The sequence below is a fragment of the Gobio gobio genome (genome assembly GCF_949357685.1).
Source record: "Gobio gobio genome assembly, chromosome: 19".
NCBI lineage: Eukaryota > Metazoa > Chordata > Actinopteri > Cypriniformes > Gobionidae > Gobio > Gobio gobio.
The window spans coordinates 7,444,663-7,472,556 of NC_137112.1; the positions used below are offsets into that span (position 1 = coordinate 7,444,663).

General features: G+C 38.4%; 1 protein-coding gene across 1 annotated transcript; it reads right to left on the reverse strand.

The window, feature by feature from the left end:
* Positions 1-436: 436 nt before the first annotated feature.
* Positions 437-27,201, reverse strand: LOC307142693 (FYN-binding protein 1). The gene is made up of 16 exons (XM_079843735.1): positions 27,103-27,201; positions 18,476-19,043; positions 18,242-18,296; positions 17,738-17,817; positions 17,355-17,389; positions 17,190-17,224; positions 12,883-12,997; positions 12,636-12,795; positions 6,785-6,938; positions 6,665-6,681; positions 6,513-6,564; positions 1,659-1,713; positions 1,373-1,535; positions 1,244-1,277; positions 951-988; positions 437-785 (listed from the first exon to the last, which is right to left on the reverse strand). Exons 1-16 carry the CDS (start codon positions 27,103-27,105, stop codon positions 760-762), a joined length of 1,590 nt encoding a protein of 529 aa, XP_079699861.1. The 5' UTR covers positions 27,106-27,201; the 3' UTR covers positions 437-759.
* Positions 27,202-27,894: the final 693 nt, after the last annotated feature.

Sequence of the window (27,894 nt, forward strand, 5' to 3'; positions counted from 1 at the left end):
TGCTCCCAATTTTGTGGGGACAGTTTGGCCCCTTCCTGTTCTAACATGACTGCGCACCAGTGCACAAAGCGTTGGTCCATAAAGACATGGATGAGCGAGTTTGGTGTGGAGGAACTTGACTGGCCTGCACAGAGTCCTGACCTCAACCCGATAGAACACCTTTGGGATGAATTAGAGCCAGGCCTTCTCGTCCAACATCAGTGCCTGACCTCACAAATGCGCTTTTAGAAGAATGGTCAAAAATTCCCATAAACACACTCCTAAACCTTGTGGAAAGCCTTCCCAGAAGAGCTGAAGCTGTTAGAGCTGCAAAGGGTGGGCCGGCATTGCATTTTAAGTGTTTATATAAAAAGAAGAAGAAAAACTAGCATCATTATTGTAATAGTTACATGGTAAATACGTACGTTTAAAAGTGAATAAAGAACCACCAATAAATAAAACCAAATATAAAACTTTAATTCTTTTTATTTGAACAGAGCTGGATTGTCAATATTAGAAAAGAGAAAAAACTAACAGTATATCAAATCTAACAAAATATAAAAATCATACCTATGAAAAAAAAAGTATTTTTTCAATTATAATAATTCTTATAATTACAATGTTCCATAATAATTATTTCTACAATATACAGAGCTTTGAGCTTTAGTTTCCTAGGGCAAATGTAATTAATTCATTCATTATAGGGAACAGATGGCGTTCCGTCTCTTTTTACTTTCTCAGGTAAAAACACTTTTATATGGATGATCATCTCCAAGCAGGTCAGCTGTCATCGTTGTCATATATATCTGCCATTAAACAAACAAATGCACAATAAAATAAATCAAGTCATGATGAATTTGTATTCATTTGCTATTATAACTACAAATAAAAAATAAAAAAAACATCCCCTTTTAATACTATGACAGCATTGAAAAGTAAAACATTTCATTTAGGAGGGGAAAATGATGTACCTGAAGCAGCGTCAATGTCATCATAAACATCATTCTCCCTGAAAATGAAAACAGAAAACATTTAAAAATGATTACAAAAAAGTAAATACTTAGGCCCGGTTTCACAGACAGGGCTTCGATTAAGCCAGGATAAGTGGTTCAATTAATCTTTTATAAACGTGCCTTACTGGTGTGAATCTTGAGACAAAACAATGGCACTGCCATATTGCCACATATCAAATGTGCATTTAGTCTGGTTTGTCTGTGAAACCGGGGGTTTATGTATTACTGTATTTAAATAAATGAATACACACTCATGCAGAAGGTAATTCAAGGGCACATATCCATCTGTGCAAAGAGAAAGAGTAAAGTTATTTCATCATGATGAATGATTGTATTTCAAATAAAAGCCGATGTTTTCCAGCAGGAGGTGTCTGACTCACATTTCCCCTCGTTATTACGGCACAGAACTCGCTTCTTGCTGGTCTCCTGTATAACCTCAAGAATCTCTCCACGGACCAGCGGCAGGTCTTTGCTCCCACCCTTCTTCAAACTGGCATTGGGGTCCACCATCATGGTGTACATAATTCGAATGGGCCCTTCAAACTGTTAAATAGCTTGTTATATTTTACGATTTAAGACATCTTACAGCTTCTCATGGCGATGATCAACAAGAATCAAAGCTAATCTGAGAAAAGAACGAAATGGACAAAAGTACAAAAGATTTACCTTAAATTTCTTTCTGAACTCTTTCTCCTGCTGCTTGGCCTTTTTCGGATCGTGGCTAAACAAAACCATATGGTATTAATATTGTGTGCATGATGTTCACTAGTGCACAGAACATTTCTGACAAAAAAATAACTAACAATTCAGGGTTTGATGTTAATTTTGAAAGAAAAATAGACTGTAAATTATTACAATCTTGTTCTGAAGAAATTAAGCTTTTTTTTAAATAATTAAAGGGATAGTTCACCCAAAAATGAAAATTTGATGTTTTTCTGCTTACCCCCAGGGCATCCAAGATGTAGGTGTCTTTGTTTCTGCAGTAGAACACAAATTAAGATTTTTAACTCCAACCGTTGCTGTGTGCCAGTCGTATACTGCATGTCAATGGGGTCTAATTCTATTAGAGTAAAAAAAACATGCCCAGACAACTTCAGATTAAACCCTACGACACATTGATGTCTTAAGACACGAAACGATTGGTTTCTGCGATAATCGAAGCAGTATTTATGCTATTATTTAACCTCATAACAGACGAATGTCATCAGCTCTCCAGACCGCCATAACTTCCTGCGAATAAGGTCAAAATACCGGTGCGATCATAGAAATATATACGTAGATTCCTCATTCGACCGATCCGCGCAGGCACTAATGAGGCATCTATGTATTTATCTATGACCACGCCGGTATTTTGACCTTATTCGCAGGAAGTTATGGCTGCATAAATATAGCATAAATACCGTTCTGTTTCTCGCAGAAACCGATCGTTTCGTGTCTTAAGACATCAATGTGTCGCAGGGTTTAATCTGAAGTTGTCTGTGCATGTTTTTTTTACTCTAATAGAATTGGACCCCATTGACAAGCATTATACGACTGGCACACAGCAACGGTTGGAGTTGAAAAATCTTAATTTGTGTTCCACTGAAGAAACAAAGACACCTACATCTTGGATGCCCTGGGGGTCAGCAGAAAAACATCAAATTTCCGTTCTTGGGTGAACTATCCCTTTAATGCATAAAAATTTTGATCATTATATGATTTAAGGGATAGTTCACCCAAAAATGAAAATTAGCCCATGATTTACTCACCCTCAAGTCATCCTAGATGTATATGACATTCTTCTTTCAGACGAACACAATCAGAGTTATATTTCAAAAGTCCTGGCTAATCCAAGCTTTATAATGGCAGTAATTGTTGCTCTGTTAAAAGTCCATAAAAGTGCATCTATCCATCATATAACTGCTCCACATGGCTCTGGGTGGTTAATAAATGCCTTCTGAAGCGAATCGATGCGTTTGTGTAAGAAAAATATCCATATTTAAAACTTATAAATATAAATATTTGGCAATATAAAATAAAGTTTCGGCCGATCGCCTTCCGTATTCAATTTATGGAAAAAGTGTTGAAAATGCCTCTGCACTTCAAAATGCTTATGCTACCAGCATAGATTGTAAAAAAATATGGACGTAGTGTCTGTGACGTCACCCATAGGATTCTGAAGAGCAGTTTTGAAGCGTAAAGTAGGGTCGAGCTGGCCGTCGCCATCTTGTCAGCGCATCAAACCCGGATAATAGAAAATGGGCAAAGAGGCGGGACGTGGGCGGAGCTAACGTCAATCCACCTGTCACTCAAAGTGGCCACGCCCTTAATTATGCAGAACTTTAAGGCTTTATATAATGTAAACGAATGAGTTATAAAAAAATTCACCCCCCTCACAGTTTTCATGAAGGGCAAAATTAGCCATATAGACCAAAACCACAATTTGTACACAATGTGAAGTGCAGTTTAAGTCACTTCCATATTGACTTCAAGAGAAACTGGGGGAGGTAGCCGCTTGGACGTGGCGTAAGCATTTTGAACTACAAGAGGCATTTTCAACACTTTTTCCATGGAAGGCGATCGGCTGGAACTTTACTTTATAAAGTTTTAAATATGGATATTTTTCTTACACAAACGCATTGATTGGCTTCAGAAGGCCTTTATCAACCCCCCAGAGCCGTGTGGAGCAGTTATATGACGAACAGATTCATTTTTATGGACTTCAAAAACAGAGCTACAACTACTGCCATTATAAAGCTTGGATTAGCCAGGACTTTTTTAATATAACTCAAGATTTTATAAGTCTGAAAGAAGAATGTCATATACACCTAGGATGACTTGAGGGGGAGTAAATCATGGGCTAATTTTTATTTTTGGGTGAACTATCCCTTAAATAATCAATACAAAAAAAATCTGATGAACTCCAGTGACCAGTTGCATAAACTGCTTAGACTAGTCATCATCTAATTTTTTTCTTCCTCAAGAAAAGTAAGACTGATTAGCCCTAACTAATTGCTATTTGGTCAGACTAGACACTAGTATTATCTTAGCGGCTATGTTTATGCAACTTTCCTCAGGTTAGGGAAGCTAAAAGAAAAGCTCTCTTTTTACTCTATGGTAGTGTACACTGTAGTTATCCATTAACACACAATTCAAATGGGAGAAATTAGAAAGTTTGTCATTTGTTTAAAGCACATGAAGCTTAAGAGAGACACTTCAGCAGCTTTCACATGTACAATATGAGACAAAAATAGCAAATAAAAGGAAAACAATTGGTGTAATGGCTTGTTTTGTAATGGAACACACAGACATATTAGCCATAAGGTGCGGTCACATCAGTGAAATGTAGGCAAACTTTCGCAGGCAAAACATGTTAATTGTCTGTTCTCAAATGTGTAGCGATGTGTGAAGCACAAATCACACAGAACTCTCAAACCAAGCAGATTTTTGATATTCAATGCCGCAAATATATGGAAATCTTTCATCGTCATTCACCAAACAACTTGTGGCCGCACCTTTAGTGAATGAAAATGAGTCTGTGAAGTTCTACGTCTAAGTCACGGCAAATATTGGCAAACTAGTTTTGTTTAAAACGATTATTATTTTCAGTTGTATTTTGTAGTTTCATCGACACTAAGGAACACAATAGTAGACTGCACTAAACAGACTGTGCACTCTTAGAAAAAAAGAAAAGAACCGTTTATGCCAAAAAGGTTCTATATAAGGAGAAATGTCTTAAATGATTGCATAATACTTTCATGTTTAATGGGTTATTTACAATTTTTTTCTTGTCACAAAGTATGTTTTCGAGCTGTTTGATTCACAGACTTTAATCAAAATAAAATATGAATTAAAACATAATCAAATTAAATCCAAAATAGAAACCATTATATGAAGCACCTGACAGAAGTGCCCACTGAAGTGCCTTGAAATGTGCAGCATTATTCAATGTGTTTCCACTGAAACAGGAAGACAGGAAGACAGGGTGGAACATATCAAACAGCTCCTCCCTCTTTTTAAAAATAGCCAATAGCGTTTTGTTTATATCACAGCTCAGCCAGAGCCGTTGATTGCCATAGCCATATTGCTTTTAAAATATAGTTTCCTGTGCAGAATTCAAATGGGTCTGATACGTTTCTGGTCTGCGCTCACTCGCACATATGATCCGTTCTGTGCTTTCATGTCTCTGGATCAGAGCAGAGTGTGGCCCTGGCCCAAATGCCACCTTAAACCCTTGCGGTCTTCCTACGAGTCTGCACTTTCATGACGTAATGCCACTTTGACTGTTGGGAAGAAATCCACTACAGAACCCGCACCATTTGGCAGACGCTTTTATCCAAAGCGACTTACAGTGCCCTTATTACAGGGAGCATCATGGAGTAAAGTGCCCTGCTCCCCGGCTCAAGGACACACTGGTGGTGGCGACTGCTGGGATCAAACCATAGACTGTAAAAAAATAGGGACGTAGGCTGGACGTGGGCGGAGCTGAGTTGACGCGATGACTAACAGACAGCAGACAAACGGCAATCCACCTGTCACTCAAAGTGGCCACGCCCTTAATTATGCAGAACTTTAAGGCTTTATATAATGTAAACGAAAAAATTCACCCCCTCACAGTCTTCTTGAAGGGCAAAAGTAGCCGTATAGACCAAAACCACAATTTGTACCAGACTGTAAACATGTTTATTTCTGTTGTAAAGTTGGGCATTTTAACATGAGGCTCAATGAGATTCTGCTCCTTCTGGAGTCTGTCTCTAGTGGCCAGTCGATGAATTGTAGTTTAAGTCACTTCCGTATAGGCTTCAAGAGAAACTGGGGGAGGTTGCCGCTTGTATCAAAAAAGCAACCTTCTCCGTATCAGTTCAGTGGTTTAACCCACTAGACCACCAACTCCTGAAAAGAAGACAATGAGCTCAAACAAAGCACCTGTATGACACAATGCTTGTCGCAAACAGACAAAACATCACATAGTCGGTTTGAACCTGCGCGGGGAGACCCCAATGGGTTTCAAGTCAATCGCCTTAACCTCTCGGCCACGAGTACTCCCTACACGACTAATAGTTCCCTACCCCCCTATCCCCAGCACTATGTGCTGTTCACCATGTAGAAAATAGTAAATGTGTGAACAAGTGACACAACTGTTTATAATGTAGGGGGCGGGGCGCTTTTGATTCTGGAGAGCATTTGATTGGACAGAAAATCGGATAAGAAGCTGAAGTGCAGAGTGATGTCAACAATATCATTGATCCATATTGGTGGAAGTGAGAGACTGTAAGTTTTGAATGTTTATTTCTTCTAAATGTAAATTTTGTCATTGTTTTCTAACACACTAGCTTATAGATAACAGTAAGGCTAACATATTCATACTAAAAGACAAAACACTTCCATTTTGAGTTCATGGGGACTTTAAAGGTTCCATATAGAAACTTTTCTTCTAAGAGTGTAATCTGTTCCCTCACAGCCTCATTTTCATTTGTGTAAAATTAAATATTGGTGACTAAGGTCCATTTGTTAAAAAAAAAGAAAGAAAGAGAGAGAAACCTGATTTCTGGGGGAGGAGGAGGAAACTCAAGGTCCACATCATCATATACATCTGAGGATAGCAGAAAACATATCAATCAAATGCAGTATTTGCAGTAAAGTATTTTCAATCCAATGCAGAAAACCCTGTGAGTCAGTGTGTGTTTACTCACCATCACTGTGAAAACTGCTGTTAAGAGAAGAACAATAAAAAAAAACAATATGAGCTCAAACTTATAAGAAATATAAGAAATATCCCCTGTCTTCCCTCAACATGAGGCTTGGGGTCTCACCTGTCCAGTTGGTCGCTGGAGCCGATGTCGTCATAAAATTCTGTGTCGATGGCAGCGCCTACAGAAGGGGGGAAGGAGGGGGTGGCTTGACCACGGATTTTCCGCTTCACTTCCTCATAATCCACATCCACACAGGAGTTGCTGATGTAGCCAACTGCAACGGTTAACACATATTAAAAACTGAATATTTTACTGTTTTTTCATTCGTTATTATGAAAATGTTAAGCCAACTTGATAGCTAGATAGACTTTAAAAGAAGATTCTGGGTTAAAATGTAGTTAAATATAAGTAAAAGTCAAGACGAAAAGGAAGTAGCATATTTTGACGTATGTCCGAGCAAATAGGATAATCGAAAAAGAAAAAATGTAGGGCGGGGACTTCAACTTCCATTGAATGGAGGAGGATCTGAATGTGCATTCGATTGTAGCTTGCATTCGATTGTAAGAAAGAGGCTGGGTTTAGGCACACAAAATGGTTAAAGAGGCCCGGAATACATCGGTCACCCTGATTTTGTCAAGTATGATATGTCCCTTGATCAATGTTGTTCCTGTCCGAGAATTTAATCCAAACCATATCCCTTCCCCTACCCATAACTTATCCCTAAAATCAGAGGGAGATAATAGGTGAATAACACCAATGTAGAAGCACCAAACCCTTGTTGTAAACCTAAACTTGACCTAAACTGTGAACTTGCCCCTCAAATCTGATTGGTTGATTGGAATGTTGATCCATGAACATGTTGTAGGCCAACACATTCACTGACTACATCAAATGAAAGAAGTCTGTTGAGTTATGTAATGTCAAGTAATTTGTTATTTCAACTCAATCAAAAAATGTGTTTAAAGTAATGCGCCTACAATGGAAGTCTATGGGGCAAAGACATTGAAATAAACACCATATCAAAAGTACAAACTTAACCATTATACAAATGAATATGAGACTAGTGTGAAATAATCACATAAGATGGGCAAAGATACCAGAAAGGGACTGTTTACATCAAGATAAACTACATACACAGAAATTACGTACACCTCGAACTGCAGTTCCAAAGCCAAAAGGTTGATTATACAATATTTACAGCTCAAACATACCGGGGTCTGTCTAAATACTCAAATCTGATTGGCTATAAGGTGTGCATTAAAACTGTTTAAAGGGGTCATGAAATCAACTTTCCCTTGAGCTTTTGATATATAAAAGGTCATGGTAATATAAGAATATCCTGTAAGTTTCAGAGCTGAAAACTTCCTTGTTAGTCAAAGAAAAGCTTTTATTGACAGCTGGCTCAGCAAACGCTCGATCTGGGACGTCAGGGTGTGGTGAAACACCGCCTCAACAGAAGAAGACGAACGCCTGATTCTGTAGGCCCGCCCACCGATTTGTGCATGACATGTTATACATAAATAACATAGGCATATGTGGAACTCGGATCGAACTTCCAAGCAATAAACATGCTGCATAAGCTTCATTCGGATTCCAGTATTATGAATGCATGGATGGACTTTATTTTAATGAATATCCAGCTCACGTGAGGAAGACGTTGTGCGTCTGTTCCTTCATTTCACCGCGGATTCGTTTGTAAACAAGAGACTGGATTTGCAGACAGGATGAGATTGCATGAATGAATGAAGCAAACAATTAATGAGTAAATCTTTTTTTATATGTGATAGTATTACATTGTTACAGATCGTTTGATATCTATTGATTATGTGTGCGTGTGTAACTGAACATAACTTAGCCCACTGTCACAGGCTGGAGAATCCTTTATTTGTGGTGGCGTTGGTTCATTGTGCTGCGATTCGGGATCAGACTCAGACATGTATGTCCCGGGGCTATGTGTTTTCCAGACGGGCAACAAAAACGTAAGTCCGACCTGCTGACGGGCTATCTTAAATAGTGAAATAACATTCATTTCTTGATGTGCGTTGTTCACTCTCTTGACTTCATATTTGAAGGAAAAATACAGTTGCGAAAGTTTTGATCATGCTGATTGGTCTGACTCTGCACTGAGGCTTGTGTGTGTGTGTGTGTTAGTGATGCATGGTACAAGGTTATATCCACCGATCGGGCGGGCCAAGTTATAAAACATAACATTCCAATTAATCGCGGGTGGATGAGAGATAAATCAATGTGTTTGTTTGATAAAGACATTTTGTGAGCCCTGTGGGAGATTCATTCCGGTTGCCATTTTCCCACACGCTTTCAAAACAATTCCTCACGTTGTACTGACAGGGGAACTGAAGCTCATTATAATATGCAAAGCTTATCCAATCATAGCAGTGGGCGGTTACTTCCAAGTCTTCAGTGCGGCACGCCCATAAAAACAGAGCGTTCCATGAGAGAGGCTCAAAACCAGGGTCGAAAATAGCCTATTACTTAAGGCCTTTGCACACTGAATCCGAAATTCGCATGCGTTTTTTCGCATTCGTGATCTGAAAAATTCGTCACGCACAGAGACCTTGCACACTGACTCCGATGCGTATTTATGAATGCGTTATGAAAAAAAACGCAAAACAACACAAAATGCCGTCTTCCACCTCCTTATCAAGGAGCTGCGGGATTATCCAGACCGATTCAAAGTTGAATGTCAGTGGCTCCGTTTGATGCTTTGCTAGCGATACTGGAGCCACATATTAAAAAGAAGACCACCAATTTCCAATCCTGAACAGAGACTGGCAGTATGTCTAGGATCCGCGCGCACGCGCACACACACACACACACACACACACGGTTTACAGGGAGTTGGTGTACTATAATTATAGCTGTGATATTGCAGTATTTTTGATACAATAATATTTGTATATATAATTGTAGGTATCTGAGGAGCACTGGCGATTCATTCACCAGCATTGCCAGCAGTTTTAGGTTGGGCATCAGCTGTAGATGGGAAAAACGGATGCGAAAAATGCAGAAAATCGAACCTGTTCCGATTTTTTTTTTGACGGACGAAAGTTTCGGAGGCAGTGTGCAAGCGTGATTTACATAACGTGAGGTCGAATTTATTTTTTGACGTGCGAAAATTTCGCATGCGAATTTCGGACTCAGTGTGCAAAGGCCTTTATTCATTATGATGTTTTTGAATGTAAAACCAAGTGAACGTCATAAGTTGACCTCAGACAACAGTATAACATTTTTTAAAAAGCCAGTTCATGACCCCTTTAATGCACATGTAGTTTCAAGTGAATCACCTTTCTATATTAATATGCTGCTCACATTGAAGCGCACACATACATCACTCGCACACCAAGACTGGAGATCGCACTGCATGCACACAGAAACATTCAGGTTATGGGTAGAGTTATGGCTAGAGTTTGGGGTAGGGATAGGGTTAGAACTATGTTTTTGGACAGGATAGTTGTTCCAATCCAGGATCAACAAAATATACTGATCCAGGAGCATGTCTAACTTGGCAAAACCACAGCAACCGCTATGCATTAAAGGTGTCATGAACTGGTTTTTTATTTTTTTTATACTGTTGTCTGGGGTCAACTTATGACGTTCAGAAACATCATAATGAATAAGTAATAGGCTATATTCTGCCTTGGTTTTGAGGCTCTCTGAAAAACGGTCGGTTTTGATGGGCGTGCCGCACTGAAGACTAGGATTGGCTAGGCTAGGCTAGGATTGGATAAGATTTGCATATTTAATGAGCTTCTGCTCGCCTCTCAGTGACAGTGTGTGGCAAACAGTGATGCCAGTAACGCGTTACTTAGTAACGCGTTACTCTAATCTGACTACTTTTTTCCAGTAACGAGTAATCTAACGCGTTACTATTTCCAAACCAGTAATCAGATTAAAGTAACTTATCCAAGTCCCTGTGCGTTACTATTTTTGTCATTTTCCTTACTAAAAATATATATTTATGCTTTCTTGTTTAGTCTCAGCAGGGGTTTTCCTGCATAGAGGAGAATTACGAGGCGGCCGCTCCGTCTGTCGAAAAAACTCAAGACAGGCAGTCACTTGCTCAGATTAGGCATGTCGTGATAATTAAATAATCATCAGAAATATATATTGTCACATTATCCTTCAGCAATCATTATTCGCATATTATTATTTGCTAGCAGCCTACAAAGTCATCTAAAGCCATTCCATAGCTGAATGTCTTTCCTCCGCTGTAGCTGTCAATCATTCTCCGTTCAGCAAAACTGCGCGTCGCGTTCGGTTACAGTCAGCAGCTGCACGGTAAAGCTCACTCCATATGATATTCCCGTTATAATACTTGATATGTTGATAAAATAATTTATCTTGCTGAAGTTTATCTAGCGGTTTCTGAAAGATGTTGTGCTCGCTACCCAGGTGACAACACAGGGACTATTAATTAGCATCACACGCACAATAACCAGAATTAAAAACTGTGAAGAAACAAATAATCAGTGAATGTTTGGACCGATATAGGCTACATAGTAGACTAGGATTTGTGCGCTCAACGCTCATCTTCTCTTTATGCCGTGAACTTTTCAATGTGCACTCGCGCTGCACTGCGCCCTCTGACTCCATGTTGCTTTAAGCGCATCATTCTGCACCCGGGATGCGCATAAGCGATTTTGAAGCGTTTCATATATTTTCATAGTTTTGTGCACTTAAAGATTATTAAAAAATATATTGTTCTCACGTATCGATCATATAATTGTGGTACCTTTACAGAGCTGCACATCAGGTTTACAATAAACTATAAATCTTGTAATTTTATATTATTTGTGTAGGCCAATATAATTATTTACATTCAAATATAAATATAAATTAAAATATTAAATATAAATTGTTTTTCATAAATGTATTTAATAAGAACACAAAGTAATTTGTACCTTTTCATTAACATGTTTAGATTTTATAAAATTAGTCAAAATATTTTTTTTGGAGATACAATTTCAGGAGATACATTGTTGACGTTACTGTTAAAAATGCACTTCCAATAAAGTGTTGGCAAAAACGGTTGTCATTTTTATGTTAAGGCTGCAGAGGTGTTGTCGGCAACTGATGAATGTAACTAATAAAGTAACTTGTAATCTAATTTAGTTACTTTTAAAATCAAGTAATCTGTAAAGTAACTTAGTTACTTTTAAAATCAAGTAATCTGTAAAGTAACTAAGTTACTTTTTCAAGGTAACTGTGGCAACACTGGTGGCAAACGGCAACCGGAATGAATAGCCCAGCCCACAGCCAGGGCTTGCAAAATGTCTTTATCACACGTTACACGTCCGAGTCTGATCACGAATGAACCAATAACACCTTCTCCAACCTGTGACCGCGTGCTAAGGTATGTAATCAATAGATATCAAACGATCTGCAATACTAACACATATAAAAAAAACATGTTTTACTCACATAAGTGTGTTGCACCATTCCTGTCGGATCCAATATAGAAGGCACAGCATTGTGTTTTAATCTCAAAATGTCTGCAAATCCAGTCTTGACCTCTATCTTGTTTACAATCGATTCCGCATCGTTTAGCTCCACAAGTCGGTGGGCAGGCTTGAGGCGGTGCTTCTGCGTCCTAATACGTCAGTGGTCGACATATTGTGAGAGCTCTCGTTTTCTGGGCCTGGTGTCTATAAAAGCTTTTCTTTGACTAGCAAGGACGTTTTCAGCTCGGAAACTTACAGGATATTCTTATATCACGATGAACTTTTATATATCAAAGGCTCAAAGGAAAGTTGATTTCTCAATTCATCACCTCTTTAACATAATTTAATGCACAGCTACCAGTGGATTATCCCTTATGTGCTGCACACTTCTGATTAAACTTTGCGGTAAGTCTTGCCCCATACAGTTGAATTCCATCATAAGCGCATCGCTGTAAACATGATTTTCACGTGATCATGCCACAGTTAGAACTTAAGCTTATTTGACTTACAGCTGCCCCTCAGGTTTCGTGCCAGCCATTTCCCTTCAGGGTTGTTGTTCACACGGATGATGTCCACGTTCTCCCCCTGTCGCACGATCAGGTCGTTCTTTCCACCCTGCCAGTCCTCTCGCACACGAGCCAAGTGGATCACCTCAATAGGTCCATTCAGCTGTGCGAACAAACACGAGTATGAACACGCTAATGTCGGCAGGAAGCATGCGAAAACACACATGAACACATTCATGACAATCGTCACCTTAAATCTTTTCCTATACTCGTTTTCCCGCTTCTGCTTTTCCTTCAGTTCTTTCTTGTCCAGCTCTACCTTTTTATTGTGATCTTTTGACACTTTCCTCTCAGCGGCAACAGGTCTGTAACATATAGATATATGATTCAAATTAAAGGAACAGTTCAAACCAGAATTACAAACACAAAAGGAGAAAAGAAGGAGAAATTCTGGAGAATGTTCATGCTGCTCTTTTTAGAGTTTGATAGTCACTGGTCTCTGTCTGCTTCCATTTTGTTGAGTGAGGGGTGAGTAAATTAAGTTAATTAAGTTTAGAATAAATGTTAATTTTAGGGTGAACATGTCATTTCAAGTGATAATTCTTCTACAGTCTGAGGCTGCTAGAACATATGGATGTAATATAACAAGTTACTAACTGATACATGATATATATTTATAGATTATAGATTTCTTGGTCCAGTCTGGTTCAAGTCAAGTCTGGTTCAAGTCAAGCCAGCCTCAAGTCAAGTCTGGTTCAAGTCAAGTCTGGTTCAAGTCAAAGTCATTGTTTGTTTCTGTTCATGGTTTGCTCACTTGGGATTTATAACAAACTGCACTTGGGTTCATCAAGCTCGCCTCCAGTGGATCTTACGTTACACTTAATTAAACATAATTTAAAAACAAAACACTAAAAACAGAAAAAAAACGGATTAATAATTTTAAATGCTACAAATACATTAAGCGCCACGTAATGTACAGTACAAAATGGATATTAATTTTGACTTATTTAACATTTTTAATAAATTATAAAGAGTTATAAACAGTGAGTGTTAGGTGACAACAAATGTAGTTTAAATAGTAGGCAGTCGTGGCCCAATGGTTAGAGTGTCGGACTTGAACCTGAAAGTTGCGGGTTCGAGTCTCAGGTCCGGCGGTGGGGGGAGTGAATAACCAGCGATCTCCTCCACCCTCAATACCACGACTTGAGCAAGGCACCGAGCCAACTGCTCCCAGCGTGCCGCAGCAATATGGCTTCCCACTGCTCTGGGTGTGGGTGTATGTTCACTACTGTGTGTGTGTGCGTGTGCGCGTGCGTGCGTGCGTGTGTGTGTGTGTGTGCATTTGGATGGGTTAAATGCAGAGCACAAATTCCAAGTATTGGCCACACGGCACTTCACTTCAAATAGGGAAAACTAGCATGCACAATTAAATTCCGTCTTCAATAAACTAAAACTTTTCTAATATTGACCAATAACAGATACGCTGCACTGTAAAACCTAACAGTTGTATGTCCTAAATAAAAATGAGTTCACTGCAATCAAACATTACCGAATGTTGTGTGGACACAATGACTGAAACAGAACTCAAAATGAATGAGTTATAGAACATTTCTAGTTCCCAGCATGATAATTGGATAATAATTGTATTGTTAAGTGATTAAATAAGTGATAATTGCGAATTGGTGGTGACACCTGATGATGGTAATGAGCAGAATCACTGAAGGAAATAGAAACACAAGAACTACAACTGACTACAGCCACAGCTTTAGATGAAATCAACTGAAGATAAAATAAGACATTAAATCTCTGAAGATCTCAGCAGAGGAGGATTAAAGAACTCCACAAACAGCATTACCAGCTTCACACATTACTAACCAGACTAACTTTATTTGTCATTTCTGTTATATTGAAAATAATAGTTTTGTCTGAATTCACCATGATGGTGTTCAGTGTTTGCTTTTGTTGGGATCTTGACCCTTGACATAACATGTCATGCTCTGGCTTCTTTGACTGTGTTTACAAAGCACATTTGTTATGGTAAGAAAAGCCAAAAGAAAATGTGATCAGCTGGTGTTGGTTGCTGATGATATTATTGTCATATAGTGCCTAAATCACTGACCTAATTCAGAGTCTAATGCTCTGGTTATAGAGGTTTTGTGTTATTATATTTTTGTATTATTCATAATAGAACCTATGTGATTTTACAGCACAAAATCCAGAATGGTTGTGTAATCGAACAATATGCAGGATTGAAATAAATAAAATTAATGCACAAAAGGTTTTAATCTACAACTATACTTAGACACACACAGACATCAAGAATCAGAGTATGAATCTCAACAATGGTGACAATCAAAAAAAAATATTCAGATAAAGATCAACTTTGAACATAAAACAAGCTACAAAAACATCACAAACACAGCAAAAGTAAAAGCAAATAGTAAGAATCAAAGAAAATTAATCACAATTCAGATGCATAATTTATTCATGCCGCAATGCATGCTGGGACCCATGAGGGAGTTTTGATCGGTGGTACCCAGCATGCACTGCAGCATGAAGCTTTTCATTGATTGTCACCATTGTTGAGATGCTTACGCAGATTCTTGATGTCTGTGTGTGTCTAAGTAGTGCCATAGATTAAAACCTTTTGAGCACTACATGGTTTTGAAATCTTAAATATTATTCAATTACCACAACAGTGCTGGATTTTGTGCTGTTTAATCATGTAGCCATTATTTTTAATCATACAAAAATTAACAACACAATACCGCTATTTCCAGAGCATAAGACTCTGAGTGAGATCAGTGACTTAAGCCACTATATGATGATTATACCAACATCATTGTATAGCCAACATCACCTAATCACATTTTCTCTTGGCATTCCTTACCATGACAAATGTGCTTTCTAAACACACATTTAAAGCAGCCAGAGAAAAAAACTAATGTTAAAGATTTAAGGGTCAAGAGCCCAACTAAAGCAAACACTCATCACCATCATGGTGACTTTAATTAAACTATTATTTTCATTAAAACAGAAATGACAGAAATAAAGTCAGTCTGGTTAGTAATGTGTGAAACTGGTAGTGCTGTTTGTGGAGTTGTTTAATCCTCCTCTGCTGAGATCTTTAGAGATGTAATGTCTTATTTTATCTTCTGTTATTTCATCTAAAGCTGTGGCTTAAGTCAGTTGTAGTTCTTCCCCCGGTTTCACAGACAATGCTTAAGCTAATCCTAGACTAAAATGCATATTTGAGCTATTTTAACTGAAAGAATCTTGCACTGACAAATCTTAAAATATGTCAGTGGCATTGTTTTGTCTCAAGATGCACACCAGTAATGTTTTTTTCTTGGGCACGTTTATAAAAGTTACTTAAATGTCCTAATTGAACTAAGGCCTAATCCTGGTTTAGTCTAAGCCCTGTCTGTGAAACCGGGCCCTTGTGTTTCTCTTTCCTTCTGTGATTCTGCTCATTATCATCAGGTGATCATAATTAATGCCCAATCATCACTTAATTAATCACTTAATTACTCAACTGCAACATATATTAAGAATCATTTTAAAAAATGTATATTAGTGAACTCAACTGAAATGAGCTTAGAGTACTCATAACTCATGTTGATTTTTAAACTCAAATTATTTGAGGTAATAAGTTTCCTCAAATGTAATGAGTTTGCTTAACTCATTAGGTTTGACTTTGTGTGTGCTATTGTGAGCTAGCAGCAACTAGCAAGCTCTCTGAGTTCATTTAAAGTTTGTAATTTCTGTTGTTTTACTCATTATAGTGAAGTTTTAGCTGTAAAAAGTATTTGAATGCAGTGTAAAGTTTAATTGGATATTAAGAAGTATCCTTGGTTTAGTGGACTCAATTAAAATAAGTTCAGAGTACTCATAACTACAGTTTTTCTTTACTTCAATTAAGTTTGTTAAACTCAATTTAATTGAGGTAATCAGTTTCCTCAAATTAAATGAGTTTGCTTAACTTGTTGGGTTTTACAGTGTGTCACTATATCACGAATTTCTACTTCTATATGTAAATTACTTATTGTTATTACAGGGCAAGCAGTGCAATTTTACATTTGCATTTAATCATTTAGTGGACGCTTTTATCCAAAGTGACTTACAAATGAGGAGAGCAATAGAAGCAATCAAACCAACAATAGGGCAACAATATGTAAGTGCAGCGACTAGTCCCAGTTAGTCTATCACAGATTCTTAAGACCGACAGTATCTTAAAAATGACTAAAGACTCGGGTTGAGTTTGGCAGGTCGCTCCGCCAGCATTGAACAAGGTAAGTCAAGGTAAAGGTCAGTGAAAGGGATTTTGTTGCTCTTTGGGACAGCACCACAAGGCACGGTTCACTTGCAGACGCACACGCTTCTGAAGGGCACATAGGTCTGAAGTACTGGGTTTAGCTTTAGGGGTGCATTTTAATGTGTTTATGTTTTGTGGCATCATAATTATGAGCAAGTGTTTGCCGTTCAGTTTCAGTACTGGTCTGGGTGGAGTGGGGAGGGATCTTTGTATCATAAACATTTTGTAAATCCATGACGTACCTGTCTGGGTCTTCATAGATATCTTGATCACTGTCCTACAATAGAGTAAAACAGCACATTAGAGCACATGCCAGACTGTACTACAGCACTGTAACAAGCCTTACATATACATCCTCACTTTCACTTCAGACACACATACATGCAAAAATAACCCAACAGACCAACCTCGTGCTGAGAAGGGTAACTGTCAGTCCATGAGTCTGCAACATGAGAAGACATATTTTTATAGATATAATGATGTAATTGTCTGCTTCTCATAGTAAAGTAAACACACACACAAAACATTTGCAAATGCAAGATTATATTTAGCCCTCCAGAGCTAGGGTGTTGTGAATGGTCACCAGGGCACTGGTGGTTTTTTAGCCCATTGCTATGTGGTTTCTTACTGGCCTAAGTTTAAAGAGCCAACCCTCAAGTCTCTATGATAATCTGATCTTCAGATATCGCTTGGGCCACCCAATGTAAATCTCTTTAGAGATTCTTTAATCTGCTTTATCGTCCACCAAGCAAAAATCAAAAGTCCAATTGCAAAATATATTCATGTTTACCTCTTGGCTTGGGAGGTGGGGGAGGAGGTGGTGGGAGTGCGCTGATGTCATCATAGGTTTCCTGCTCTGGGGTCATGTTTCTGATACAGACAACACATGCAAATGAGAGTTAGATATCAGACACCCAATCAGACCCATTGGCAACAAACATACTTCGCTCTCTAATGACAATACAGCGGGATAAAAACAACTGATAACCATTATGCAACACAACACATGTTCATCTGAACTGGTTTCATAAGAATCTACACAAAGAGTCAGGAAATGCCACAGAGCGTGCTTTACACCCACATACTTCCAGGATGAAAGATTGCACTATAAGATGCACGCATAAAGCGATACAATAGAATTGAAGGTGTTGTATTGTGAAATTCACAATTATTGTCTCTTTATACTTCAGAGATAAAATACTGATATGGAAATATTTGCACTTCAGTTTCCGTTCCCTTCTCTTCCAAACTGGCGATCTAGACAACTGTGTATGAACAACAAGATGTTACTCACAAATCTGAAAATGATGATGTCAACTGGCTGGGTTTGCTTGGAGGTCTTGCTGGTCCTGATCAACCACAAATGTACCAGGAAAAACAGCACATGTTCAAAATGATTCAACACAAGTCTTGATATGAACAAGTCCTGTACATATGGACCAATAAATGCAAATGTGTATTGATAAATGATGTGTTTTTATTACTGATTTGTATGTGTGTGTAATAAAAGTTTCAAAATGGCTCCTACCTTTCGAACACTGTAATTCTATAGGTTTTTTGGGAAGAACGACGGGGGCTTTTTTCCGAAAGTGATCCAGATTTACAGACGGAGGCCGTTTTGGTTTTGACGGTCGTGGCCCGACATTGGGAAGAGGCTTCCTTAGCGGCACTACCTCCAAAATGCTCCTCTGGCTCGGCAGTGGCGGTTTGAGCGTTGAAGACACTTTCATGTCGCTTTGCTGTTTTAGTATCTTGCTCTGAAGAAGTTCTCCAGTCAGTTTGACTCTGCTCTGCACATTGACCTCCGTAGGGGCCGTTTTAGGACTCTCCTGGGCTCCTAAACGATGAGCGGGAGGAGGCCTTGGGAACACTCCTTGAGGACCCGAGTGAAACATCTTTGGTTCACTTAAAGAGTTCAGAGGAGCAACTTGTCTTGGAGGCACAGCTGAAGTCTTGTTTCGGAGCACTCCATTGGTTAGAGACTCTGGCAGCGCACCAACCGTGTGAGGTTTGATGGCGGATACACCTCCGGAACCTGCCATTTGTAACTGAGCATGAAATTTGGCCCGGAGGGCCTTGACATCCACATTTTCCTCCTATAAAGAAAATGTAATTAATTCTAATTTGAGCTATAAAACAATTCAAGTGCCTTTTTTACTGGTGCATTTCACAGGTAAAAACCTGCTAACTGGTTACCAGTATGTTCCCCTGTGAAAAATTTTATAGATCTAATGAGACATTTTGTGCAATTTTACTGTAAAACACTGTAGTCAAGTCATCCTGTAATTTACACTGATAAAACATGAATTGACATCCCCTGAATATTCTGTGACAGCTCACATTTGATGTTTTTTCTTTAAAATAAAAGGGTTTTTATTGTACATTAGGGTTTCTTGTTAAGTCTTATGTTGTTAAATAAATGTTAATTGCATTATTTTAGTGTCATACACCAGGATGGTGTTTGTATTTGTGTGCATGACACTGTGCAACTTCTATACATTTATATGTGCTTCAACTTGTAGAGACGCTTCATGTGATGAACTTTGTGTGACTTCCTATTGCGTTTTGAAAGTGGTTGTCAGTGTATTATAAAAGGTAAAAGCGTTCAGCTATAAAAATCAAAATAATATCAAACTGTTGTTAAATCAATAGTAGATCAACCCTACGAATATAAAGACCATTCTGAGTTAATCATTGCAGTAAGGTGTTGTGATGTTAGACTGTCGTGTTCAGTGGCGCTGGTTTGTCCTGTTTGGGAAATGTTGTGTTTCTGTCGAGAAAAACTAGGGCAAACAGTACATGGCACGGTGATGGCTTCTGTCACATAAAATCTGACCTTGTGGGTGCTTTACCACATAATATCAAGAGTTTCAGAGCAGGTGTGAATAAAAAAAAAAAAAAACAGATATAAAATGTCACTATCTGAGCTAAAGTGATGAATAGGGATGAATGGATAGATAGATCGAAGAATGTTCTCCATCTCACTTCAAACAGTAAAAGGAATGTTCTAGGTTTAAAACACATTAAGCTCTTTGGACTAGAGATAATTATTTTAACTAGCAAAAATTCACTGACAATTAGAAGTCTATGGGGCAATGTCACAAACCCGGAGATGAAGGAGACACACAAAAGTCGATTCCAAACTGTGTACAAGTTTTAATTCAACAAGCAGGTGTTCAGAACGTAACAGCGTGTAGACACAGGAAAGAGTGTACACGAACAATAACCGGCTACAACAGAACTAAACAGGGAGAATATATACACAGGGTAAAGGAGGGAACTAAACGGGAAAAGCTGGCTGATGAATTAAATAATTAGACACCATGGAAACTAATCAGTAGACACAGAACTACACAGACGACACGTGACAGGCAAGGCATTGTACTGCTAAATTAATTTTGACAAATATACTGTGCAAGTAACACTAAATGTATGCAATGCTTTAACAAAAAATACTTTATTTTCTTTTATTTTAAATTTTTTAAGGTGGTTTAATACTATTTCATGCATTCTGACTTATTTACACTGTTAAAGAGTTGATTCTCATGCTAAACATGGCCAAAACGTATGACAAAGTATTTCTGTGCCAAATACATTCCTTCAGGATTTGAATATGTTTCGGAAAGTTTATTCGAGTATGGCCCTGTATGATGTCATAAAGGGCGGAATTGCTTGTATGGGCATTTCTCCCAGATGAGCATGTGCGCACGTCAACCAGAGCGAGAGCAAAAGCGTGCCCATCAACGAGATTCGTTCGGGTTACAGAAGCCGTCGGTAGGTCTGCATTCCCGCGGCACTCCCAAATCAAAGATGGTCGTGGTCGGTAACTCTGGTGTACATTGGACGGGAGCGGGCGGTCTGACAATAGCTGCAATGGTGGCGTTCACACAGTTCCCAGTTCCCTGCCCTGAACCTGGCAATATATGTTCTTTGCATTCTGTTCATTCAGACTTTGTGGTCGGATTTTGGAGGAGAGACGTTCGGTAATTAATATTGTACAGCCAACATTTTATATTTATTATCCCAGTCACTCTCTTTCTTTAGGGGAAATTTAAATCTGGAAACGAGGTCTAAGGCCCAATCCCATTTCTACCCCTTAGCCCTTCTCTTTCCCCTACCCCTTCGTTTTGCGCGTTCATGTGAAGGGGAAGGGGTGTCTTGATTCTTTTTTGGTTGGAGTGGTAGGGGTATGGGGAAGGGCCAGATAGCCCTTCAAACGAAAAAATTTTCAGGACCACACTTCGAACGAAGGGATATGAGGAGTTTCCCTCCACCGACTACCGTGCTGCATAGAAAGTGTGTATGTTGCCACTCGGGATCAATAATTTGCGTGTCGCCTGGCTGCCCGTTTCTCCGTAGCTTGCTAAACGCACTATTTGGGTGATTTGAACACACATTAATAATAGTTTAAAAATATATATCTGGTCATCCTTCATAATGCAGTCGATATTTACAATACATATCGTCTGTAAACTCTCGCGTTACCAAGGCAATGACTGACTTGACGTATAACGTATGAACATTATCGCAGCACCACAGTAGACAACGAAACCATATCTGTACCGGCCAGCTCGGATTAGCACGGAATGGAACGGTTAATAAACAAAGAGAACAGTTTGGTCCAATGGAAAAGCGGCTTCACTAGTCTTGTATGTTCTGTATCATTCTGTATCATCTTAGGAAACTCTGGCTCATATGTTTTTGAACTGAAAACGATCGCCATTTTATTAAGTCCAAATACGGCGCAAAACAAAAAGTGAGTAATTTGTTAAACGTGCTTGCGCCTGATTTCTGTTAGATATAGCCTACGCACTTCATTGCTGTTCATACTGGTTAAATGTCACAGGACATTATAATAAATGAAACGGGGTATGATGACGTGTAATGGTATAGTAGTGGTGTCCCATTTTTTAGGGGAATATTTTCACCCCTACGCCTTGGCACTCTGTTTCAAGGGGCAAGGGGAACAGGTAGGTGTAGGGGTAGGGGAAGGCGAAGGGGTATAAAATAGAATTGGGATTGGGCCTAAATTTAGCAGGATCGGTCAGGTCGGGAAGAAAATCATTCTAAGCGGTAACCGGGTGAACACAGAGTTAATTTTAAGCGGGAGCGGGAGGGTGCGGAATAGAACTTTGCGGGAGCGGGACCAAAAAAACAGTTCCGCGCAGACCTCTAGCCGCCGACAGCGCTGACACTAAAGAAGTGTGTTTTTGGTTGTGACTTGTGAGGGAAAGATAACCTTGTTCAGCTTCCCAAATAACCCAGTGTTAAGGAAACAGTGGATGCAGTTTGTTTTTCCGGAGCAGCAACGGAGTTCTGCAAGTGTGTGTGTTTGTTCTCGGTCATGAGTGGAAACCGCAGGCGGTGAGTGAAACTGCATCAAATGTCTTGTTTGCAATTGGCGCTTAAGTGCATATAATGTCAACAAAACCAACGTATAGTGAATTGAACGTTATCAGGGATAATTCCATGATGTATTGTGTGTGTGTGTGTGTGTGTGTGTGTGTGTGTGTGTGTGTGTGTGTGTGTGTGTGTGTGTGTGTGTGTGTGTGTGTGTGTGTGTGTGTGTGTGTGTGTGTGTGTGTGTGTGTGTGTGTGTGTGTGTGTGTGTGTGTGTGTGTGTGTGTTTGTGTGTGTGTGTGTGTGTGTGTGCTAGTGACTCTTTAGCTCCGTCCACTGCACGCCTCCACGGACTCGGCTGTTTTCAGAAAGAATCGGTACAGCGTATCTGTCTTTTATAAATCTGATTAAACTAAAGACTCCGGAGATATGAAGGATGCAACACTACTCTATAGATACTCAAGATTAACATGAGACTGGCAGAAACTGTGTGTGTTATGTCCCCTTTAAATACACATTCTTGGTATTGCTTATCTTCAGAATATCAGAATATCAAAAATGACATTCATTCACATATTCCTTTTACCTTTTTAGTCTCCCTCGTCCAACCATCTGGCTCCGTTCTAGTACTGCATGCAATGCCCACTTTTCAAGAATCAATCAATTCCTGACTAAAACCTCATCCTTGGTCATATTTAACGTTGCTCAGCAAAATCCAGTCATTTTTTTCACGCAAATTCGCCATGTTGATCAACAGAATGCTGCTTGGATTGAAATTGACTTCTGTGTGAGCAGTACTTCATCCATTTCTACATTATTGATGGCATATAACACTTTTTTTCCAGCGATATTTTACTGCAATTTCCCTAATGCAACCAAGCCTTGATTTGCATATTTGAATATCCTTTTTCACTCAGCTTATGGAAGAAAATAAATGTTCAGCATTTCATGCTTCCCTTTGTTAATACTGTGTTTAACCAAAAATAAAATACGCAGACTTCCATTGTAAGTGCTTTATTATAATTACGTAATAATTAGCATTTTTGTTCATCCTTATAAAATGAGGGACGAGTTTAAATGATTTTCTGTGGTAATCGACAGTAGGCCAAAGATGCTATCGTTAGTTTAACTTGTAATGAACCCGAAACCTTCTGCTCAGAGCACTTCAATAGAATGCATTGTTGTTTGTTGAAAAATAGGCATTTGTTAAAATCAGAAGTGGAAGGCAGAAGTTTTTAGCAGAAGTATTCCATCTCTGTGGTGTTGGCAGAATGGACTAAAATAGACCTCAGACCACACAGTGTCAAAATGGCATCTTGTAAACTGGGCAGGGAATGTTTCTGATTGGTCCTTATTACATTTCTTTAAATGATTTAGAGCATGTAGAATGATCAGTGATTTATCATGCATCTGTTCACCTGAATCATATTTTATGCAACTTCACGACATCAGACATTGTGGGGAATACAATGTAGTGAACAGCAGATGAAGTGAGCAGCAGATTCAGAACAATAGTGAGGCACAGGAAGTGTCTTCAACCACACACCTTTGCACAGCACATCACTCAACAGCGGTTGCCACAGAAACGGCAGTCAATAGTGAGCCAATCAGCTGCATGCCTTGCTAAAAGCGCAACCCAATGACAAAAGAAAAACGAAACCTTTGCCTTATCTGTTCTAGCCACATTCCAAACAATTATATCATCCACTCACCTTTTAAATCACACTATAATATCCTTAATTTTAGGGGGAAGGAAGCACAAGTCATTTTTTTTCTCATTTTGTAATAAGTCATCAACTGAGGCATGAGTATATCACCAAAATCTAGTTTTAAGAATCAGTCATTGAAAACCCCATACTAATTGACCACTAATCAGAATATCTCTAGTCTATGGTGGTTGCCCAGCGTTTGATTAACTTTATCAATAATCACATTACAGATGATGATTTATTACAGTACACAATAAACATTTCTGCTGGCTGTACTCACATCAACATGACCTTTGGACTTGGAGTCAACTGATGTTCGATAATTCTTACACACACACACTCATATATAGCGTTGTCAAACGATTAATGGCGATTGATTGCATCCAAAATAAAGTTTGTGTTTACCTAATAAATGTGTGTGTACTGTGTACAATTATTACACACACATACATGCATTTGTTATATTTACACTCCAAAAAAGAGAGTACAAAATTGTACCTTTTAAAGGGATAGTTCACCCAAAAACGAAAATGTGATGTTTTTCTGCTGACCCCCAAGGCATCCAAGATGTAGGTGTCTTTGTTTCTTCAGTAGAACACAAATTAAGATTTTTAACTCCAACCGTTGCTGTGTGTCACTCATATAATGCTTGTCAATGGGGTCTAATTCTATTAGAGTAAAAAAAAACATGGACATAGAACTTCAAATTAAACCCCGCGGCTCGTGACGACACATTGATGTCTTAAGACACGAAACGATCGGTTTCTGAGAGAAACCGAATGGTATTTATGCAATTAATTTCACCTCATATCAGACGAATGCTTCAGCTCTCCAGACTGCCATCACTTTCCGTGAGTGAGGTCAAAATTCCGGCCAGGTCATAGATATGTATACGTAGATTCCTCATTCGAGCGATCCATGCAGGCACTAATGAGGCATCTATGTATATATCTATGACCCGGCCAGAATTTTGACCTCACTCACGGGAAGTGATGGCAGTCTGGAGAGCTGAAGCATTCGTCTGATATGAGGTGAAATTAATTGCAAAAATACCGTTCGGTTTTTCTCAGAAACCGATCGTTTCGTGTCTTAAGACATCAATGTGTCGTCACGAGCCGAGGGGTTTAATTTGAAGTTGTCTGTCCATGTTTTTTTTACTCTAATAGAATTAGACCCCATTGACAAGCATTATATGAGTGACACACAGCAACGGTTGGAGTTAAAAATCTTCATTTGTGTTCTACTGAAGAAACGAAGACACCTACATCTTGGATGCCTTAGGGGTAAGCAGAAAAACATCACATTTTCGTTTTTGGGTGAACTATCCCTTTAAGGTACAAGTGGCCGTCACTGGGGTACATTTTTGTACCTCTAAGTCAGGGGTAGGCGAGTTCGGTCCTAGAGAGCTGATGTCCTGCAGAGTTTAGCTCCAAGCCTACTAAGCCACCATAGTATAAAACTCATGGTTCCCACTTCCCAGCATGCATTGCAGCATTAAGTATGTCACCATTGTTGAGATTCATATGCCGATTCTTGATATCTGTGTGTGTCCAAACTCCCTCACCCCCTAGAATGTATTTAAAAATCAAAATTCAGAATGTCTGATCTGTGGCAAGAAAGTATTGTTGGTGAATATTATTTATTAACATTTTTAGTCAGTGATGAGTTTAGTCAAACATTTTTCTTCATTACCATTTTAGTGGCTTCTTGGCTTCTTTTGATTCGAACAGATTCTGTGTTTTGTTAACACTGTAACAAAAACCACAAATTCTCATAAAAAGTCAAGAGTCAAACTGCCCAACTAAATGAAACACTGATCCCCATAATGGTGATCAATAAAAGTATTTTCAATAAAACATCAACATCTAAACCTCTGTAAATTCTCAATAAGAGCGTCTATAGATGTCTTTCAGGGTTGGAGCCAAACTCTGCAGGACAGCGGCTCTCTAGGACCGAACTTGCCCTACTCTAAGTAGAGGAAAACTATGGTATAATTGTACAATAAGGACCAATTGTGTACCTTTAAAGGTACAGTTATACGTTTTGTTCCCCAAGGAAGAGTTCTGAGAGTGTATACTGTTATATATATATATATTATATAAATATACAGCACACATGTAAATATTTATTAAATATATACATGTATGTTTGTGTATTCAAATATACGAAATTATACACAGCCCACACACATATGTTGTGTAAACACAAACTTTAATTTTGGATGCCATCAATCGTGATTAATCGTCTGACAGCCCTAATATATATGTAAGGAATAATTGACGACGGGCCGTTGAATTATTAGAATAATAATGCACACCCGAGGTGGTGATGCGGGATGTGGAAAGGGTTTCACAGTACATTTAGCAGTGCTTTTTAACATAAATGCCTCTTTTAACTTTGGGTTAAGCAATATATTCTCGTTATCATTTTGAAAGGAGGTTGAAAAGTTGCTAAAGGTATACAGTGTGAAAAAAGAATGAACAACATGTAACAAGACAACGCAGAATTACAGTACCCCAGGGCTAAAAAAAACATCTTCTATAAACAAAAACCATGATTAGAGTATCATCAGTGCTTCTCAGAACAGAGAGATCTCTGAATAACTCAACCGCATGCATAGCCTTCAGTAATTTGAGGTCTCGGCTGCTGATGCAGATGATGATGAACAAAAACCCTGGTGTACAGAATGATCACTGTGTGACACAGCCTTTTTACTTCTGTTTTTTATTTAAATAATAATAATAGCCTAATAATAATAATTTAATACATGAAAAGTGACTATTTTGTCAATTTTATGATAGCCTAGGCTATCAGCATCAGAATGAACTAAACACTTCATCATTATTATTATACGGGAGCTTTGAAAATGCTCATTTACGGTTGTTTTGCTAAAAAGGCAAGGCAAAGCAAGTTTATTTGTATAGCACATTTCATTCGCAGTGGCAATTCAAAGTGCTTTACACAGAAATGGAATTAACATATTCGTAAGTGAATAAAATAAACAATATATATAGTATAACCCCTATCAGGAGTGGAAGAAAATGGAGGGTCAGGATTACTTTAAAAATATTTGTAAAAAAAAAAAAGAAGATAAAGGTGTCCTTACCATGTGTTTTTATATCCAAAGTTTCATGTCATGTGTGTGTACGGCTGAACAGAGCGGCAGACTGCCCCAGTTTCCTGAAGCACAGATGACAGATCAAACACACATGTTACAGCAGGAAGTAAAATAGAAATAAATGAAGAAAAATCCATTGGGCCACTGCATTTACATATAGGCCTATATCTCCTGGTTTTATGAGGCTGTGGGACGCATTCAAATAAAAACCATGTCTTTCCATTTACAAATACAAACATGAGAAATATTGTCTCCCTTACAAAGTTCGTTTCATTAGGTATACTTAAGTACAGTTCAAGTACATTTTTAACTATACTTTATGTAGTAAGTATACTAATATCAATGTACTAGAAGTATAGGCCTGCTTGTAGATAAGTGTACTGTTTCAATACTACCTAGGCCAACTTTTTAGTGTATACTTTTAAGAATACTTTGTGTAACTTTAAGTAGTACATCTAACTGCAACTACACAACAAGTGAACTTGATAGTTTACTAGTCAAATACTTGTAGCATAAGTTTATAAAAGTACACTTTGAAGTAAACTACTAGTTTAGTAGCTTTATATGCTACTGCAAGGATCCTTGAAAAAGTGCTCTTTAAGTGAACATAACATCATACTTATAGTTAACTATATTATTTTTGCACTTTAAGTATACTACTGTTCATATTTAGGTATGTATCTTTTATACTTTAAAGGTCCCATGGCATGGCATTTTTCTATTATTTTATAATGTTTCCTGAGGTGTACTTATATTGTTAGTATGACTTTTACATCATAA

Excerpts from the sequence above, each read along its gene's own strand:
- LOC307142693 (XM_079843735.1), bottom strand. Across the intron at positions 12,998-17,189 it reads ATCTATGAAGACCCAGACAG|ACCTGTTGCCGCTGAGAGGA; the intron begins GTACGTCATGGA and ends TATATGTTACAG. Across the intron at positions 1,278-1,372 it reads CCGTAATAACGAGGGGAAAT|ATGGATATGTGCCCTTGAAT; the intron begins GTGAGTCAGACA and ends CTCTTTGCACAG.